The 19,032-nt window shown below is 33.9% G+C and overlaps 1 protein-coding gene across 1 annotated transcript; it reads left to right on the plus strand.

Moving 5' to 3' along the window:
• The first annotated feature begins 246 nt into the window (after nt 1-246).
• LOC144853669 (steroid 17-alpha-hydroxylase/17,20 lyase-like) lies at nt 247-13,326 on the plus strand. Its single transcript, XM_078711432.1, has 5 exons — nt 247-1,267; nt 10,090-10,386; nt 10,790-10,956; nt 11,316-11,419; nt 11,630-13,326. Exons 1-5 carry the CDS (start codon nt 590-592, stop codon nt 11,887-11,889), a joined length of 1,506 nt encoding a protein of 501 aa, XP_078567558.1. The 5' UTR covers nt 247-589; the 3' UTR covers nt 11,890-13,326.
• Nucleotides 13,327-19,032: the final 5,706 nt, after the last annotated feature.

Genomic DNA, 19,032 nt, shown 5'->3' on the forward strand with positions numbered 1-19,032 from the left:
AGCTCTTTCCCTGTGCTTTTGGCCGGATATTATAGCAACCCCCAGTGGAATGGTGCTAGAAATCCGAGCACGACACTGTATGTTGTAGAATCATAAGGTCACTGTACTTTTTCGATTCAGCCCTCGACTGTTTTGCACGCGTCACGCTCTATCAGTCGTATGGCTCCTAATTGGTCACGTGCCCAAAAGTATTTAGTCAGGTATTGGCTGGTTTATGGATTACTGTTAACACGGTATATTATCTCCTTTTGTTTTGATGGGGCTATTTTTTGCTGGCGATCTAAGGACCGCCTTGATTTCTCTCCATTGAGAAAATTCTTCCCTCATCGTTTCTGTTGGCATGGAAAGAGACTAGCCTATATAATGTGGACAACGGTCGATGATTTTTACTTGATTGTTAAACGCTGTTTACAATGCAGTAACGACTTTCTCTGATAAGTGCAAATGTGTGTGTTAAGTACAGAGCATATCAAACAATTTAGCCAACTTAACCGATCGATTAGCAACGCGAAAAACTGTTTTTTTATGCCGACCACTTGTCTTTTACTGAGGTGAAGCTTGGCGCTTCACTATACACAGACGAATAACGATGTTTATTGAGATATTCCTTTTTCTGGTGTGTATATGGTTAGGTCGAACCTTAATTGAGAAAAAGAAATCCGGCTACAACATTCCTCCGTCTCCTCCATCCATTCCCATACTCGGCAACATTGCAGTGTTCATGCAGGGAGGGCCTCCGTTTCGTATCCTGAAAAAAATCGGTGATAAATACGGAAACCTATTTTCTTTAAAGCTAGGCCCAGGGTTAGCTGTTGTTCTACACGATGCCGAGACAATCAGACAGGCTCTATTATACCAAGGCAAGGAATTCGCAGGTCGTCCCCGTATGTATACTGCAACACTACTATCCAGAAATAACAGCGGCATTGCATTTAGCGAAGATTTTTCTCCGGTGTGGCACTTTCATCGTAAATTGGCGGCGACGGCGATTCGCCGTAATATCTGCGGAAAGAATTGCCCAGCAGTGGAGTTGAAAATACAAACTGAAGTACAACACCTTGTTGATAATTTGTCGAGTCAGACGAACAGAATATGCGATATAAGTCGAGCCTTAAATCTAACAATATTGAATGTAATTTGCGATATGACTTACAGTCGAACTTACTCAATAGACGATCCTGAATTTTTAGAGATTGAAGATTTGAATAACAAATTCACAACTGTTTTACAACCAGGTGATCCTGTAGATGTTATGCCATTTTTAAAGGTATGTTGTTTTCTTTTTACAATTTGATCGTGTTATTACTAAAAGCCTTAAATGTATTACTTACAGCAATAGTCTATCAAGTTTTTTCGCAAAGTAATACGGTAGTAATAATATTAATTTTAGTTTTTTTATTTTGTAGTTTAGTAGGCCTAATGGTAATTTAAAAACATACTGTATTTAAATCTAAGAAAAATTATTTGCAACTAGGAACAGCTGGGAACGGCATTGTGTTCCCCAGACACCGTGGGGTTCTGTTCTTTCCATCGCCCTCAACCATCTCATACCTGACCAGCATGATACAGCTTATGTACGAACATAAATATCGCGTCCGCCGAGCGTCCGGTACATGCTTACCCCTACTTAACTGTTTCGATTACGCACACCGCCACTTAACTATCTAGCCTAGAATAATTCCACTTGAGGAAAAAAGGACCTTATCGCCCTTTGATATTTTGTACCTTTTTTATGTAATGTGGAATCTATATTGCATTTCTCTATTTATAGCCCTTTCATTCTGTCAACCACAGGTTCGATTCATAACAGCAATATACAAAAGAGGGCACTGCCCTTATTCTCGCGAGTACCATCGTAAACATTCATTTACCTTACTACATAACAACGATATGTTAAAACTCATTAGTTTTTTGGAGTTTAGCTTTTTCGCTGGATATGTAATATATTGGCAAAAGTTCCAATGTAGGCCTATATATCTAATTTAGGGCCTACTACTATAATATGTAATGTGAAAGAGGGCACTGCCCTTATTCTCGCGAGTACCAAACCACTAACTAACTAACTAACTATAACGGTATGTTAGAGTACATTAGTTTATTAGAGTTTCGCTTTTCACTGTATGTATTATATGTATTGGCAAATGTTGCAATGTGGGAATGCTGCTATACATTTAATGCAACATAACGTTCCGGTATTTAGTTACCGACCTGTTAACGATATTCAACGTAGGGCCTTGCTTAAGCTAAATTCGAATATAATATTGGATATTAAGATTTTCTTTTGAATCGTAATTCCACCAATGAATGTTATATTCACATCAGTAGGACTGCTGCAGTTAAAGTTAAGCTAAACCACATCTAAACAGACAACGTATTTTAATATGTATTAATTTAATACATCATAACAAACAGTGATTACGGAAGAATTACACTTAATTAAAGTAAATAAATGTATATATCTCTCTCTCATTAGTACTATAAATTTATTCATGAGCTAAAACTATACATGGAGACCAACAAAAATTCTAAATTCGGTACCGTTTATAGGGTAGGGAAGAAAGGTGACGGAAGAAGAAATATCGTTTAGTGATTCAAGATTTTACACTAAAATAATAAAGAGCCCTGTAATAATAATACAGCATAAAATGCTTCAACGTTAAAAGGCATTCAAAAAAAGCTTTAATATTAATTTAAGCAATAAAAATCACGTATATTACAGGCTACTGTAAAAAGTGCTATATACCTTTAGTATTAAGTACATGTGTGTTTATGGTCATATTAGTGACATCTTGCATTACTGTACTTTAACGTAATTAATAAAGTACACTGAACTAATGAACTAATCAATACAGATCTTAATGAGTATAATATACTATTTAGATTTATGCTATACGCTTACACACACCAATCATGGAGGTATAACATCTAATTTTATACCTCCATGCACCAATCTTGCTTGTATTTTGTATTTTGAACGACGTATTTTTTCTGTATTTTACAAAATTTTAACATTTGTATATTGTTATGTGAATGTTTAACTTTGAACAAACGAAAATAATTTCAAACCATGTACTAGTTTTAGTATTAGTTTACTGTATTTGACCATGAATATATGAAATAAAATATTTATGTTGTTAAACACCTTTAATACCGTAAACCAAGTGCTTTGGATATATTGGATATATTCCAAGTTTATTATTGCACTTTTCTATTTTGTGAATTAAAAAAAAAGCTTTCTGTTTTAATTGAATCCTTTCTTTTTAAATGAAAGTAAACCAAAGATATTTTATTTGGCAGTTGAAAATATCATACAAGATGGTTGTGATTTTCTTTTTACGAATGCCAAATCCACTTCCTTCCATAAGATTTAGTTCATAAAAAAATGACCATTGTTGAATAACGTGTCGAGCGACGCTTTAAATTATGCAACTAGGCCTACAGAAATCAACTTGCCTGTGAACCCTAGGACGTGTGACGTATGAAGTAAAGTTAACATTACTTAAATCATTACACACATAAATAAAAATGACAAAATATATTTCGAACCTAAAATGACCTTTCTTGACTGGAGGCCATGTTTTCAACCGCTCTAAAATAGATCTAATTTTCATTTTAAGGCGTTTTTTTTAAGTTTAGTAGCATGAAACCTCTCTAAACGTTTGAAATAAGTTTAATTTTCATTTTAAGAGGCTTTTTTTAGTTTAGTAGCATGAAACTTCTATAAACGTTTAAAATAAATTCAATTTTCATTTTAATTAAGACGCTTTTTTTAAAGTTTAGCAGCATGGAACTTCTATAAATGTTTAATGTTAATAATAATTGATTACGTTGTTTGAACCACTTTTTTTTTTATCACAACAGCATTGGATATATTTCCAATTATTTTTATTTCAATTTCATTTATTCAATTAAATAAAATAAAAGGCATTATATATAAAAAAATAATGTTCATATTTTAAAATCTTCAAAAACATTGTTATACGAATCAACAGGCACATTGTTATTTATATTATATAATTAATCAGAATTAAAACATTTTTTTTTCTGAACCAATACGTTTAAATTATTGTTTAGAGCACTCGTTTAACAAAGTAAAAAGTATAAGTAGTAAGTAAGTAAGTACAAAAGTCGATCTCATTTCTTTTCACAAACCAATTTATTTTGTATTTAAGACAGGACCACATGTGTAAAACATGTTTGTCTTTTACCTGTTTGTGTAATCCTGAATATAGATAGGCCTATTTTATAATAATTGGTTATTATTGAGGGGGTTTTAAAAGATTTATCTTCATTTAAAACAAGTTGCATGAGCTATTTTACTATTTTAGGCGAACACTCTAATCTGTGATTTGTTCATAATAAAAATATTACACATCCCATTTTAATTAGCAAAATGTTTTTCTAATCGGATATTGTGTCAACTTCCTTACTTTTGATAAAAACATGCAACTCTAAAAACAAAAGAATACAATTATAGGATATTGTTTACAATTTTAAATATTAAATTAATAAAGATTGTGTAAAAATTATAATTTTTTTTTACTTCAGTTATTATCACATAGCATTTTACCGGTCATTAAATTGTAAAAACAGTAAAATGTGTACCGCGCTATATTAATTGACCCCTAAATGACACTGACGAGTGTGTTTTATTAATAATAATTAAAACAATTTTTAAAAGTCAACTCTTTTCTGAACCAATTCGTTCGTAAATTATTGCTTAGAGCACCCGTATAAATTTAAATTTAAATGCAATATTTGAATGATTTAGAGATTATTTATACCTTGCATTCGAGGTACGAATTATTACCAAATATAATATATATATACATATATATAAGTACATTTTACGGACTTTTCGTAAATTAAATAATAATAATAGGCCTAAATAAAAATAAAAAATAAATATTATTATACTGAATATAAGGTCGGTGACTAGTATAATTACAGTTTTAGACTTGCCATACGATTGCACCAGTCGTCCGTCAACAATAAACCTACAATTTATTAGTATAGATATCCGCCTGTCACAGTATCACTAAACGTGTCTTCAAACTGGATTTTATATTGCTTTTTTATTTGTTGAAGCATGACTTTGATTGATCTATAAAAATTACCTTCGTTGTCAATCATTGTTCGTCGAATCACACTTTATCATCGTCTCGCATACAGTTTTAATTTCGGTTTGACGCGTTTTATTTCCCGAGTGAAAACAACGATATTTTGTAGGTATGGAAGTCCTCAGTACGACTTCATATCCTGATCAGCTGATTCGCAAACATTATAAGCGATACTAAAAGTCCAAGTGGCTGAGAATTAAATTAAAAATCCCCAAAACATGTTCCTTTTTTTAAAAATGTGATGGGCCCATATGGACATTTCACTACTATATTTGTGAATATCACTAACATATATTATTTGGCCACATCACACTTTTGTTGTCAAACTAGTTTGATAGTGTACACAGAGCTTAAGAAAGAAACAAATGTGACATTTGTTATGTGAAAGGTGTCTCTGTTATTTCTGTTTTATGTTTGTTAGAGACCCGTCATGCAGTTGTTTTTATGCCCTAGTTAAGGTAAATTATACGTCTGAATAGGAGTCACAAATCATGTTGCACCTTGTTTCAACCGCAATATTGTCACATCAGCACAGGTTTACCAATGTTGTGTGATTTGGCACCAATGTAAACTCTTGTGAATAACCTCTACTTTACCTCTTCGAAGTGTATATAGCCCCGGGGTGAAGTGTGCAAGTTGTTTAGGGTCACTAACCGTTAACACCGCCGTGTTACTGCGGTTTATGCTATTGACACGGAGATTCTTATTGGTACGATAACCCAATTTTATTGACTAAGTTGGGGTGTATAGCTTTTTATACTCATGGTAAATGTGACAGTGAATATAACTTTATTATTTTAATATTGAAAAAAATAATTGTACATTTCTTTAACAGTAACATAATGTTAAACATAAAGACAATGTTTAAATATTTATTATAAATACTTAAAATACAAGAGCTAATAAAAGAAGAAATAAAAGTTAGGTGAAATCCCACAAAAGATGTTGTGGATTACTCTTACAATGTTGTCTTTATTTCAATTCAACTATTATTGTCACATTAAATTTCCATCACCGATAATGTTTATTATACTGTACTTATGCAGGCATATACTATCATTCTACAACTCTCCCCTCTCCCCACCCTTCTTTTTTTTTTTAAGTGAATTTTTCGTAAAACTGAAACGAATAATGAAAAATTATGGGTTCTACTCTATTTTAGTATCTTGTGGAAGACGAACATTTCTCCTATAACATGTAATGTTATAGGAGAAATGTTCGTTCGTTCGTTATTATAGTTTTAAATATCTTGGCATCATTATGATTTGAGGCTGTTCACCCCATACTTACTATAGACTTGTACTTTGCTATACGCAAACCATACCGGAGCATAAACCATGAGTTATTAATTTAACAATCTGGATAACTCTGTCAGAATTGGTTATCTACTTTTCAGTTAGGACGATTCTTATTTATTTCATTAAGTATGGTGTAATTGTCCTATTCAATTAAATAGCCGTTTTAGGAGTTTTTTTAAACGATATGATTTGGTGGGGAGGCGTGGTTAATCGTTCCGTTCAGTTTGAAATGCATTTGGGTGAGTGAGGTGGAAGTAAACGAAAGGGCTGTATGATAAAGCCTAGACTGAGTATCTATGGCAGGGTAAATGTACTTAATCGAAAGGTTGCGGAGTTCATATTTGTTTTAATATTGTTTATGCTTATAGAAAGGGTCGCCGGAGAAGGAGCGACATAACTTTTGACGCACGCGGCGGCCGCATCTTTTAATCCGTTTCGGAACGGTGTCGAGATGCTCATGACAATTTTGTTGACCGAAGACGTAATAATTGAAGCTAAAAACCTCAAAATAATTACATTTGAATCCCTTTAGACACCTTGGGCTGAGTACGTACCTTCATGAAAGGAACATTATATTGGGTTGGTTTTTTAAATGGGGTTTTGTTAATTTGTCGACAATTTTTATTTCCATTAAAATAATAATAATGCACAAATTAAATATGAATATGGAAACGGGAGAACTCTTTAATATTAATATATTTCTCAGAAATTATTTTGATATTTATCACAGTTTAATACCGTTGAATTTATGAAAACTACGATAATCAAAACCGGAATATGGTGATTCCAAACGGTGACGATGAACCTCAATATGGGATGTAGTTATTAAAATAATTTTTTTTAAAACAATGACGAATGTTTTGTTAATTTAACTGCTCTTCTGTAACTTTATCATTCCATATTTAATGTTTTTAAGAGAACCATAAATGTAGTTGATCGTTTGCAATTAAATCGACTGATTTCCGAGTACGTGTTGGGTTCATTCTTTTTCTGACGCTGAACCAATTGGCCAAGTCGTCGCGATTCACTGACCTACGCAAGCGAAAAGTACACAGAAGGGGCAGAGTACTCTCTGTGACTGCGTTTCCTCGGGCAAAAGATCAGCGACCAGGCCTGGCGGGAACCCATATGATAATATCAACAATGTGTTGTTCGAGTCTGGGAATTTTAAATTGTGCTAAACGGTGTCAACCATGGAGAACCAATAAATGAATATATAATTAGAAGAGTACATTGCTACAGTCGTTAAACTGTACAAGTATGTAGGCCTACGGAATCATAACATTTCATTGAGGGAATTATACGATGAGTATTGTATTATTTATGTTAAGAGTCATTTAATATTATGCGCACTAGGTCACTGTACTTTTTAAAGTTCTATTTCTATTGAACGATTAGTAGAAACTAAGTTGCTTTAAGTGCACAAAAGTCTTGGATACGGCTTCAATACTTGTTATTATTATAGTAGGCCTATATAATCTTATCGCATTTCTTACCTTTTAACGCTATAATAAATAGTTGTACTTTTTAGATATCCGTGACGTTACTTGTCACTTACGGTCCTATATCGACCAGAAGGCCATTCACCTCAACTTGGTCGTTCATTGTTCTTTACTTCTTGTCCATGTCTAATTAGTATTTCGATAAGGTAATCCAGTACCGTCCTTATTCGTCACACAAATGCGACAAAAATGCCTGAAATTTGGTTAGGCACGGCAAAAACGCGCCTTCAAGAAATAGGGCTACCGTATAGTAGCCTGATATGGGTTCTCAAATTATTTTACACTATCAGATAATTTTCAATTATGGTACAACAAATAAAGTCTATTTATACATAATTTTGTTGAGATTTATATAGGCCTAATGTTTTATATTTACGATTGAGACAATTAAAGTGTGAGAAACTTGTGCAAAGTTGTTTCACAAACCATTTGAAAATACTGTATTATTAACAACACCCGCCTTCCCCAACCTACGTCTTTGCTATCCTAACATAGGCGTGACTTTTGAACAGTAATGTTGGTCCTGTCTGACGCGTTTACGTTATTAGATACGTTACACGTGCGTCAAACGCAGTCGCATATTATTATTATTATTAGCTGGTGAACTTTGACACCATCAGCCCCCCCCCCCCCCCCCCACTCTCCCCACCGGCGTAAATATTTTCCCACTCCAAAATAGCAGTATTAGTTTTACGATAGAAAGAAGGATTAGGACGTTTAATTTAATCAGTAATAATATTGAAATAATTAGACCTACAACTTCTTGAAACAAAATGCGCATGACGTAACGTGACGTAATGGGTGCGCACAGCCTATAAATAAAGTAGGTCCATGACACTGCGTCTTTTAAACAAAAGTAGGCCCATGACACCGTGTCAAAAAAAAGCTCACATTAAAAAAAAAAGTCTGCATAGTTGTATATAGTGCAAAAAAGAACAGCAGCATCCCTCGGTTTGTGGTTTGAAATCAAAGTTCCGGGGTCAGTAGGGTTATGAAGTTGGGTTCCTAACGAAGACGAAATTACAAATTACCAATAAATTGACAATTAAATTAAAACCACGCCGCACACGTCAAGTGTCAGATTCAATACTTTATATTGGATAACAAGACCAATTGAAATTATTAACAGGTGGAACCTGCTTAAAGGGACTGTACGTGACAACATTAACGGATCCTGGCCCAAGATTTTCAAACAGGTGTCATGTTTAATATACAGTACTGACTTTAAGATCATTTTTGTCTTGGTACAACAGTTTTTAACACGCTTCGACAACATGATAAGCCTAGTAGTAACAACTGTACTGTGGTTGCTAGCCCTGGATTGTATTTAACTATATAATTTAATTATAGCACTGTTCGATAGTTTTCAATTCTTAAAGATGAATTGTCCCCAAAAAAACGTGATAAATGTTTAACAAAAACAGATTTTGAATAGGTAATTTTATAGTTTTATTAAAGTAATTCACTTCCGTAGAAATAATAATATTTATATCGCAAAAGAAACTGTTAAAATAATTGAACCAAATACCCATTAACTGACAGACTATTTGTTGCTTTAAATTTGTTCGGTGCAATTTTCGATCAAACTATTATGTGACATTAAATTGTATATTAAAAAAAACAAATGTTTGAAACTATTTTTGAAGGGAACAATATATCCTTATCTTTATTTTTATTTGTCTATGGTAAATGGTAAAAATGTTAATACGAAGACTAATGCTAATGAATGAATATAAATGAATGAATAAATGAACGAATGAATGAATGAATGAACGAACGAATGAATACAAAATGATTCCTTATAATTGTCATTTGTATAATTTTAACTGTTACTATCATGTAATATAAACTGTTTTGTATAGTTAGTGTTTTGTTGATAAGACAAACGTAAGTTCTTTCGCGAAACAACGAATGAGACTTAACATCCAAAAGTTTCGAAACTTTTTGTCCGTTAGAGGGCGCCAAAGGACGTTCACTTCAATAGCTGTTCACATCCATGTGTTTTAATTTAATTTTTTCTTACGAAAACATGAAATGTTATTGCTGCGTACTCGTATCATCATCACAACTGTTATTTTTAACTTGATTTTACTTATTTAATTATTACTTTTATTTAAATATTAGTAATTATTAAATATTAATCCAAGCCAATGTTGTGTTCATTTACAGATTTTTCCAAGTAAAAAACTAAAACTTGTTCATGAGATTATCAAAACACGTGACACAATCTTACAACGTAAATACGAAGAACATTTATCTACGTTTGACCCCGACAATGTGCGTGACCTTACGGACGCGTACCTTGCCGCTATGATGGACAGCAAAGACGAAAACGGCAATAAAGATGGGAACGGAATCACGGAAGATCACGTGATAATGGCAATGTGGGAATTCTTTACCGGTGGTCACGAGTCTACGTTTACGACACTTAATTGGGCAATACTGTATATGATTACATACCCGGAGGTAAGTTTATTTTATACATAGGCCTATGCATAATTATATTATTATCTTAGTGTACTGACGAAAGAAGATTTAAATTGCTCACAAAATAATATTTGTTGAATTTACAGACCTGTTTATTCTTAACTCTAGTTCATCTTTAAATTCCGAGTAAGACTTGATTATTAATCGAATATAAAATAAATCTTTCAGGTCCCCTAAATAGTTGAATATTGTTCATTCAATTAAATTTAGATTATTAAATTGTTTTAATGTTAAAATTGTAATATTTAGAAGGAAATGACATTTAACCACAACGAATGTCAAATTATTTCAACTCGCCCATCCTTGATGTCGTCATAAAGTGCAAAGGCGGGAAACGCCCATCCCTAATAAATTACTAATTAAACAATTACTGTTTTACTAGGTTCAACGTAAAATTCAAGATGAAATGGAAAAGGTTATTGGTAACAGATTACCTACATGGAAGGATCACTTGAATCTGCCTTATTTGGAAGGAGCCGTGATGGAGACACTGCGAGAAAGCTCGTTTACGTCGCTTGGAGGTCCACGAAGAGCAGTTAACAATACAACGTAAGGAATCCTGATTGATGGTGTTAATGATTCTATGATATTGGTCAATAATCTTCTTACGACAAGTAAAAAATAATGACAATCAGAATCAGAAATGCATTCGTACTATATGTACAACACGTCCGGCGTGTTAACGTGCACTGGTATCTCCTATGAACCTCGAGAAATAATCTTCGTGTTTATACCGTTTATGCATTACGTCATGAAATTAATTAATCATGCATAACGGAGTGTAATAACTAGTGCCATCATAGTACGATGACGACTAATAGTGAAGATGATGATTAATAGCTTGTTGATTCTTATAATAGGCCTATGGACAAAACAATACTGATTTTATATTTTGTTTCATTTTTCAGGCTAGAGGGTTATGACATACCGAAAGATACAATAGTTTTCTGCAATATCTGGTGGGCCCACCACGATCCTAAATACTGGGATGAGCCTAATGAATTTAAACCAGGTAAGTGCAAGGAGTTACTATTCTTGATTTGAATAAGGATGTAAAATTGTGTGGAGACGTCCTTCGTTTCATACTTCAATCATTCAATATTTATTTCCATATTACAGAACTTACACCAAAGACAACATACATTATAGGCCTACCCAACTGTATTATATTGTGATATTTGAACATTTAAATATTAAATACTGTGTTTTTGTTATCTTACAGAACGCTTCATACGAGACGGGCGAGTGTTTTTCCCAAAGGCATTCCTTCCATTTTCAATCGGGCGACGGCAGTGCTTAGGCTCAATACTAGCCAAGATGGAACTGTTTATGGTGTTAGGAGGCATCCTGCAGAAGTTCAACATTCGAAATCCACCCGGCTTTCCTCAGCCTAGCTTAGAGCCTATTCCTGACATGGTCCTTTCACCGATGCCTTTCAAAGTATGGCTAGAACCACGTAATGTTGAAAATGTTAATGTATAGAGAATTATATTAGATGAAGAAGGAAACACTTGCAGGAAAAGAACATAATAATATTATATGATTCAGGACTTAATAACTATATTTATATTCTATCTACCTGTATATTAGTTTAACGCATTTCTTCACGAAGGCAAGGTAATCTGGTAACCACACACATGGCGCGCTTTTCAAATGATGGTTCGACCACGTGCTTTCCATAAATATTCCTCGACGTTTTCATAACATCACGTAAATCCATATTATAAATCCTTAATAACAAACTGAAAACAAGTTTTTCACCTTCGTCTGTGCAAAATGTTCTGGATTTTATGTGTATCACATTATTAAGAGTTGGTTAGGGGGCGTTACGTAGTATATGAAACAGACGTCACGTGATATCATCACGGAATACTGGAAAGATTCAGATACAGTGCCGGGAGAATCTGCTACATTTAACACTATCTGAAATGTTTTAATTATGCATTTGTGACGTCATAAACTTAACACCGTATCAACATGATATATTAATTTATGAATGGGTTAGTCCTTCTTGATAATGTAGGCCAAGTGTTGCACCGTAGAGTAAAATAATGCACTTTCACAATCAGGTATTTTTAAAGGCATTTAATAATTGAAATCAATTGAAAGACTATACTATAAGTGCGGACCAATTTATATAATATAAAAGATATACTAATCAATGTTTGAAACCACTGCTAGGTGCGGTTTTTTTACGTGTGTTACAGTATATAATTAAAAAGTGTGTGAAATCGAATAATAATTAAAGAGAATGCAAATTTAGCCAAAGTTTTTAGTAAACGTCACGTAATGACGTCATTCTTTATACTATATGAAACTATTTTGTACATTTCGCTCATCGTAACTATTTCTGTGTAAAATGTATAAAACTAAATAAGAAAGCAAAAAGAAATAATAATTAGTCTTCTCCACATTTTACTTCATGTAGACCTACGTCACACGCTACCTTTACTAGTCATTTCTGTCCGATTTTAATTACATAAAACGGAAAGAAATCATTTTAGGCATTGTTCTGGAAATCTAGTGAATATTTGCATATAATATGAAAAAACATATTGATTACGATACTGTTTCACTGCCAATAAAATCATCCACCATATCCACCAATCATAAACCTTTAGCTCCAAATTGTTTTATATTTCTCATCCCTGGACAAATCACGTGTTAGTTAAGAAGCGTTGAACTATGCAGTAATGTAAAATAAATATAATAGTAAGTTATAACACAATATTATTAAGTTTATTGCAATGTTATGTTCATAAATTAATTTTGAAGCTGTATAAATAATTTAATAAACGGTGTAAGTGGAGAAGGGAAAGTTATTAAGATTCATATAATTATATTTACTTATATTCAAGAGATGTTTTCCAGATTATTTACTTTAAATTTGTAAACAATAAAAGTCAAATTTCGAATTAATGACTCGTGTTGTGCTGTTGTGTGTTTTTTGTGTGTTTAATCCGATCCTTCCCAAACTTTGACTCTTCCCATCTTTGACCCTTCCCAATCTTTGACCCTTTCCATTTGTTACCCTTTCCAATCTTTGTAGATCGACCATGTTTGTAAGAAGGAAATCAAATCATATTAGATGTAAATGTTAAGTAAATGATTTTCATTTTATACAGCAATCTACATTTCCTATACAATCACCAGGCTTTAGAAGTCGTTTCCCCTTTGTTTTTTGCTTCTGGCGTCACCCATTTCCTCCTCCTCCTCCTTTTAAGCAGACGCCTGCGCCATTGGATTGTGCTTAGTGTTTATTCAGTGCCGATTTAACATCAGATTGGATAACTACTTCATTCTCCTGCTGCTGCTGCTGCTGCTGACGACGATGACAAGAAATGCTAACATTCGAAACAACTCATCTGTAAACATAGAACGTTACTACAATTATTTCGGGAAGAAGAGCTCGGAGATGAAACAGATGTTATGAATGTTTAACTTTCTCTGTGAAAGAAACCATACGATAAGTCAAGATTGACAAAGAATGAGATAAAAAGTTTATATACAGCAACATCAGATTAAAGAAAAAAAAAACAGTATACGAACTAAATAATGAACGAAACCAGTGAAAGATAATGGATAATCAATATGACGTAATATTGCATGACTACGGTGATTGCGTTGCGTTCTATTGGGAAACAATCATTAAACTGGTACAGACGTGTGCATAACATAATAAACATATATATTTTAATTTCAACATAAATTACCAGTAACTCGACAATTATTACAAGATGGATAAACTAAATTCACATTTGAGGTCTGACAGTTACAGCACTGGTCAAGATTGAATCCTGCACATTGTAAACCCCCAAGATACAGCTCTAAGCTATCTATAATAACATGTTTAGGCCTCCTGCTATTGGTATTATAGTATCACATATCAGGCGACGTAAGGAATTATTATTATCATTATGGTTGGTATAGTATCAACAATAATTGTCGGCATTATTAATTATTATCGTGAATGAGTTAGAATATATTTATTATGAATGATTAACCATGAAATAAAACGTGATTGGTTGAACTTATCAGAAAACTACAAGACTTTAATTGATTCCCAAGGCTACTGCCACTGCAAATGCTAATTAAGGAGTTCCCATACACGCCCTTCTGTGCGTCCTAAACCATTTACACTGAAGAAGTCAGCGTAATACGAGGATATTAAACTTTTTAATCTGTGACTTGTACTTTTTAGGGGTGAAATAGAATTATGCTTCACATAAGATAAATGATAGAGTAAACAAGCTTATCTGTGGGTTTATTATTTTGATTAGCTGCACTTTGCACGGATTCACTTGTTTTTGTAAAAATACTTGCCACACGTAGGCCTTCTGTAAGAGTACTTTTCACGTGAAAAAAGAGGATTATAGTTTACTAGAGTAGGCCTACATTAGGCCTACTTATTAAAACATCTTAACTAATATGGCCACACACATACAGTACTCACAATGTAGGGCAATAGTATACAAACATAATACAAGTACGTCTGCAAATTCTCGAGTAGGCCTACAAAAATAACTAGACTGATTTCATGTTCACGGAATTTAAAGCACAACTGTATGAAAGTTCTAAAACTATTAAATCTATAGGCCTACAATTTAGTTTATGCTAATATAGTTACACAATTATTAACCTGTATAATATCATTAAGTAGGCCTACATATAAGTATAGCAGCAAAGGGATAAAACGATAATAACATTTCGTTCATTTTTCGCTGTACACTGAAAATTCTTAGCACCGCCTGATTTTCTAGAAGTGTTCATGAAAAGGTGGACACATGAAGTGATTGATACAAAGTGGTTTAAGAATTCTCAACTCTTGTAGGAGATACAACAATTAGACCTTACAAAATACAAACAAAGTATAATATAGGCCTACTCAGTAGACAATTCAATAATATCTCTCTGGTTGATAGAAAAGGTTGTAGTTTTTATGTGCACGGAGGAGGTTGTGATTTTTTAGTATTTTTGTGTGGGATGCAATAAAGACAATGAAAAATACAAATCAATAGGATTATTATAAGTAAAGCTCTGTCTACACTATCAAACTTTATGTGACAAAAAAAATAGGATGTGCCCATATATAGACATGATGATGTCATATCACTATACCATATTTAGGCATATCACTACCATATTTGGGCACATCACACGTGTTTTGTCAAACTAGTTTGATAGTGTGGACAGAGCTTAAAATGAAAAACAATTATAATTTCAGTGGGATTGGAAAGTATGTAATCTTATTTCTGTCAATTTGGCGTCAGGACTATTAACTATCCACAGAAAGCAAAATAACTTTGGGTTCGTGTGTACTTTTAAGGCTGCACGCTCTTGTTAGTACCCACGATGCACAGGGACAAAAGACGTATTTACCGCCGCCCTGACTTCTACAACCGCAACTGGTTCCCACGATTTGACCAGGCTTATTTCTGTTTACTGTACATCACCAACTGTAGGCCTCAATTACGACAAACAACCGACTGGGTTACAGAAGCGTGGTTGTTTGTTTTGAGGGCCTGAGGTCTTCGAAGAGAAGGGTAGCGCTCTTGTGTCGGGCTAATCAACTGTGTTAAAGTCAGCTTATATAGGAAAAATGTTCGTGCAATCAAACGAAAAACAACACAAGTCCTTTACGTATATAAAGCTAAAGTTCAGAGGACCTAGGTACATTATTTAGGATAAAAATATAGTATTGTGATAAGTAATTGTGAAATTAATGGCCAATTGTACTATAACACACGTGAAAGATTGTTCAAATTTGTTTGAATAAGTTGTCTGGAGTGTTTATGTAATAACGAGTATGAGGCTAAGGTGCTTAATGAACGAATTATATGGTTCACATACAAGTGACAAACAGTATACGCGCGCGTACAAAAGCTCGTATGATTATTATCAACGTTTAAAGGGTCCTTCACACCTGTTCCGGTCCGGCGCCGGAAAATCCAATCGAACGTCAATGTTTCGTTTTCACGCGGCTACGCGCATATCGATTGGCGCATACCCACGTGAAAACGAAACATTGATGTTCGATTCGCCGGACCGGAACCGTGCCGGAACAGGTGTGAAAGACCCTTAACAAAGAACACAAGAATCTCCTTTTCGTCCGAAGCGCGTAACAATTTCGAAAGGCATTGTGGGATAGAATAGAGCTAATGGGTGGCGCCATTGTGAGCCATGGAGTAGGGCGCCCGCATCAAATTAGAAAGTCAAAATCATAGAGGGGATCTGCTAATATTCTAGGGGGGATAGAGTAATTGACTGAGGAGTAGGGCGCCCGCATCAAATTAGAAAGTCAAAATCATAGAGGGGATCTGCTAATACTCTAGGGGGATAGAGTAATTGACTTCCTAGTTTGGAGGGGGCGCTGCTCCATGCTGTGAAATGGCGTCGCCCAGTTTGACCTTTTAACCCTGTACTTCCGATACTGTGTTTTGAATGCAAATTGACGAACAGGAGATTCTTGTGTTATAAGTTCTTTGCCTTTAATAACTGTAACTACGTCTACAGTAGTTTAAGCTTTACGCGATAGATGATTTATCGTTCGGTGATTGGTCAAATTACTTGCGTTGCGCTTAAGCTTTGTCTACACTATCAAACTAGTTTGTGATGTGCCCAAATATGGTAGTGATATGACCAAATATAGAAGTGATATGACATCACCATGTCCATATATGGCATGTATGACATACATTTTTTTATCACATAAAGTTTGATAGTGATAGTTATAGCTATAACATTTAAGTACTTTCGAGCATCGAATTGTTCATTGTGTTATAAGATAATGAATGTAATACGTTGAAGGTGGTGGAATACTCGTTTTTTCATTCGTTAGCCTCGTTGAATAGACAGTCAATCGTTCAACATGAATATTCAACGAATAAACATGAATTATTTGTAGGTATACCAATGTACTATTCATTGAATAAATGTAGGTCTATTTAGAACAGTCAAAAATGCATATGTTTGCAATACCGGCACACACGTATCATTTATTTATTATCATTATTTATGAAATTATCAATTAATTAGAAATTATTTGTATACACATTCAGCCAATACTCGTCCCAATGAACATGTGTGTTTTATTATTAGTATATTTTGATATTTATTGTTTACTTCATTGAAAAATAATAACAAAAAATAGAAGTTTATACATTAGATTGATAAATTTGAAATATAAATAGTTTTATTTTTTATAATAATTTAATATTTCAAAACATCAAAATGAAAAAAAATATTTATGTTATATATTATATTTGTTATTATGTATATATTAGTAGTAGTAATATCCTTCTTCTTCCTTCCCTGTGTTTGTAAATATATTATGCTCATTGACTCCAAAATGTATTGAGAAGTAGTTTCTATTAAGTTTTCCTTAGAGTTTTCCTAAGTAATACGACCTTTTTAGTCGCCTGGACGCGACTCTATAGTTCACTATGTCGGTCGGTCGGTCGGTCGATCGGTCGATCGGTCGGTCGGTCGGTCGGTCTGGTATCACTATGCGTTTAGCACGCGACTTATGGCTGTTGGCCTTGTTCTTGTTTTGTACGTTACTGGGGGTTTTTGATATGGATGAAATATTTTCAAATATTTGAATTGAATTGAATAAGAATCATGGTTAGTAACAAAGAACACAGATAATCTGACGTAATGTAAAGGATACCATTGTAGTTAAATTGATGGTGTTTGTGTGAATATGGGACTGGCTACGCAAATTTAGTGTATTTTACGCACCGAGATATACTAGGAATTCAATCCTCTTTATGTGTACACTATCAAACTAGTTTGACAAAACAGTGTGATGTGTTCAAAGATGGAAGTGATATGACATCATCATGTCCATATATGGGCACATCACGTTTGTTGTCGCATAATATTTGATAGTGTAGACAGAGCTTTAGTTCGTGATCATTTCAGTCTTTTTATTTGGGTTAACACTAACTACCCAATAAATCCATGGTTTAAATTAATTGCCTGTTGTTTAAAATGCTTAATGGCTGGTAGATGGGGTAGGCCTACATCCTACTGTCGTCAGCTGTAGGTCGGGGATGGTCGGTTAAATGTGACGATAAGGCAGCGCCACCAGCGAGAGTGTTATGTGGGAAGGTAAAGACAACATGTTTTCTTGCTACGAATAATATTAAGCATATTATTCTATCGTTGTTCTGTTTTTGTACACTAGAAAGTTTAATACAGACTATAATTATAGATGGGGTACTTCCTATTATGTTTACTCATCATCATGAAACAATAGAGGGGGCTCTACAAATTTCTTTCCCAATTAGAACAATTTCTGAAGAAAAGAATTGAGGCAGGCTACGAAAGCATTTTTACTCGGACTCACTCGTCTTCTCCTCCTCTTCCATCTGGACACTATTGAATAAAAAGTGCGATTTATAAAGTACTACTACTCCCTTATTCGTTGTAGTATTGAGCTGGGATTTGGCATGAATATACTACAGGGACATGTCCTCAAGAGCCGGATTTTTTAATTTCAAACCGGATGCAGCCATATGACGTCTCGAAGATGGTACCGTATAGCCGTATTTGGTAGCGAGGTTATTGATGTGACGTGTATTTGACGTCACATCCCGTCTTATGACGTCCTTACAGCTTCTT

This window comes from Antedon bifida, chromosome 10, assembly GCF_963402885.1.
Source record: "Antedon bifida chromosome 10, ecAntBifi1.1, whole genome shotgun sequence".
Lineage (NCBI taxonomy): Eukaryota > Metazoa > Echinodermata > Crinoidea > Comatulida > Antedonidae > Antedon > Antedon bifida.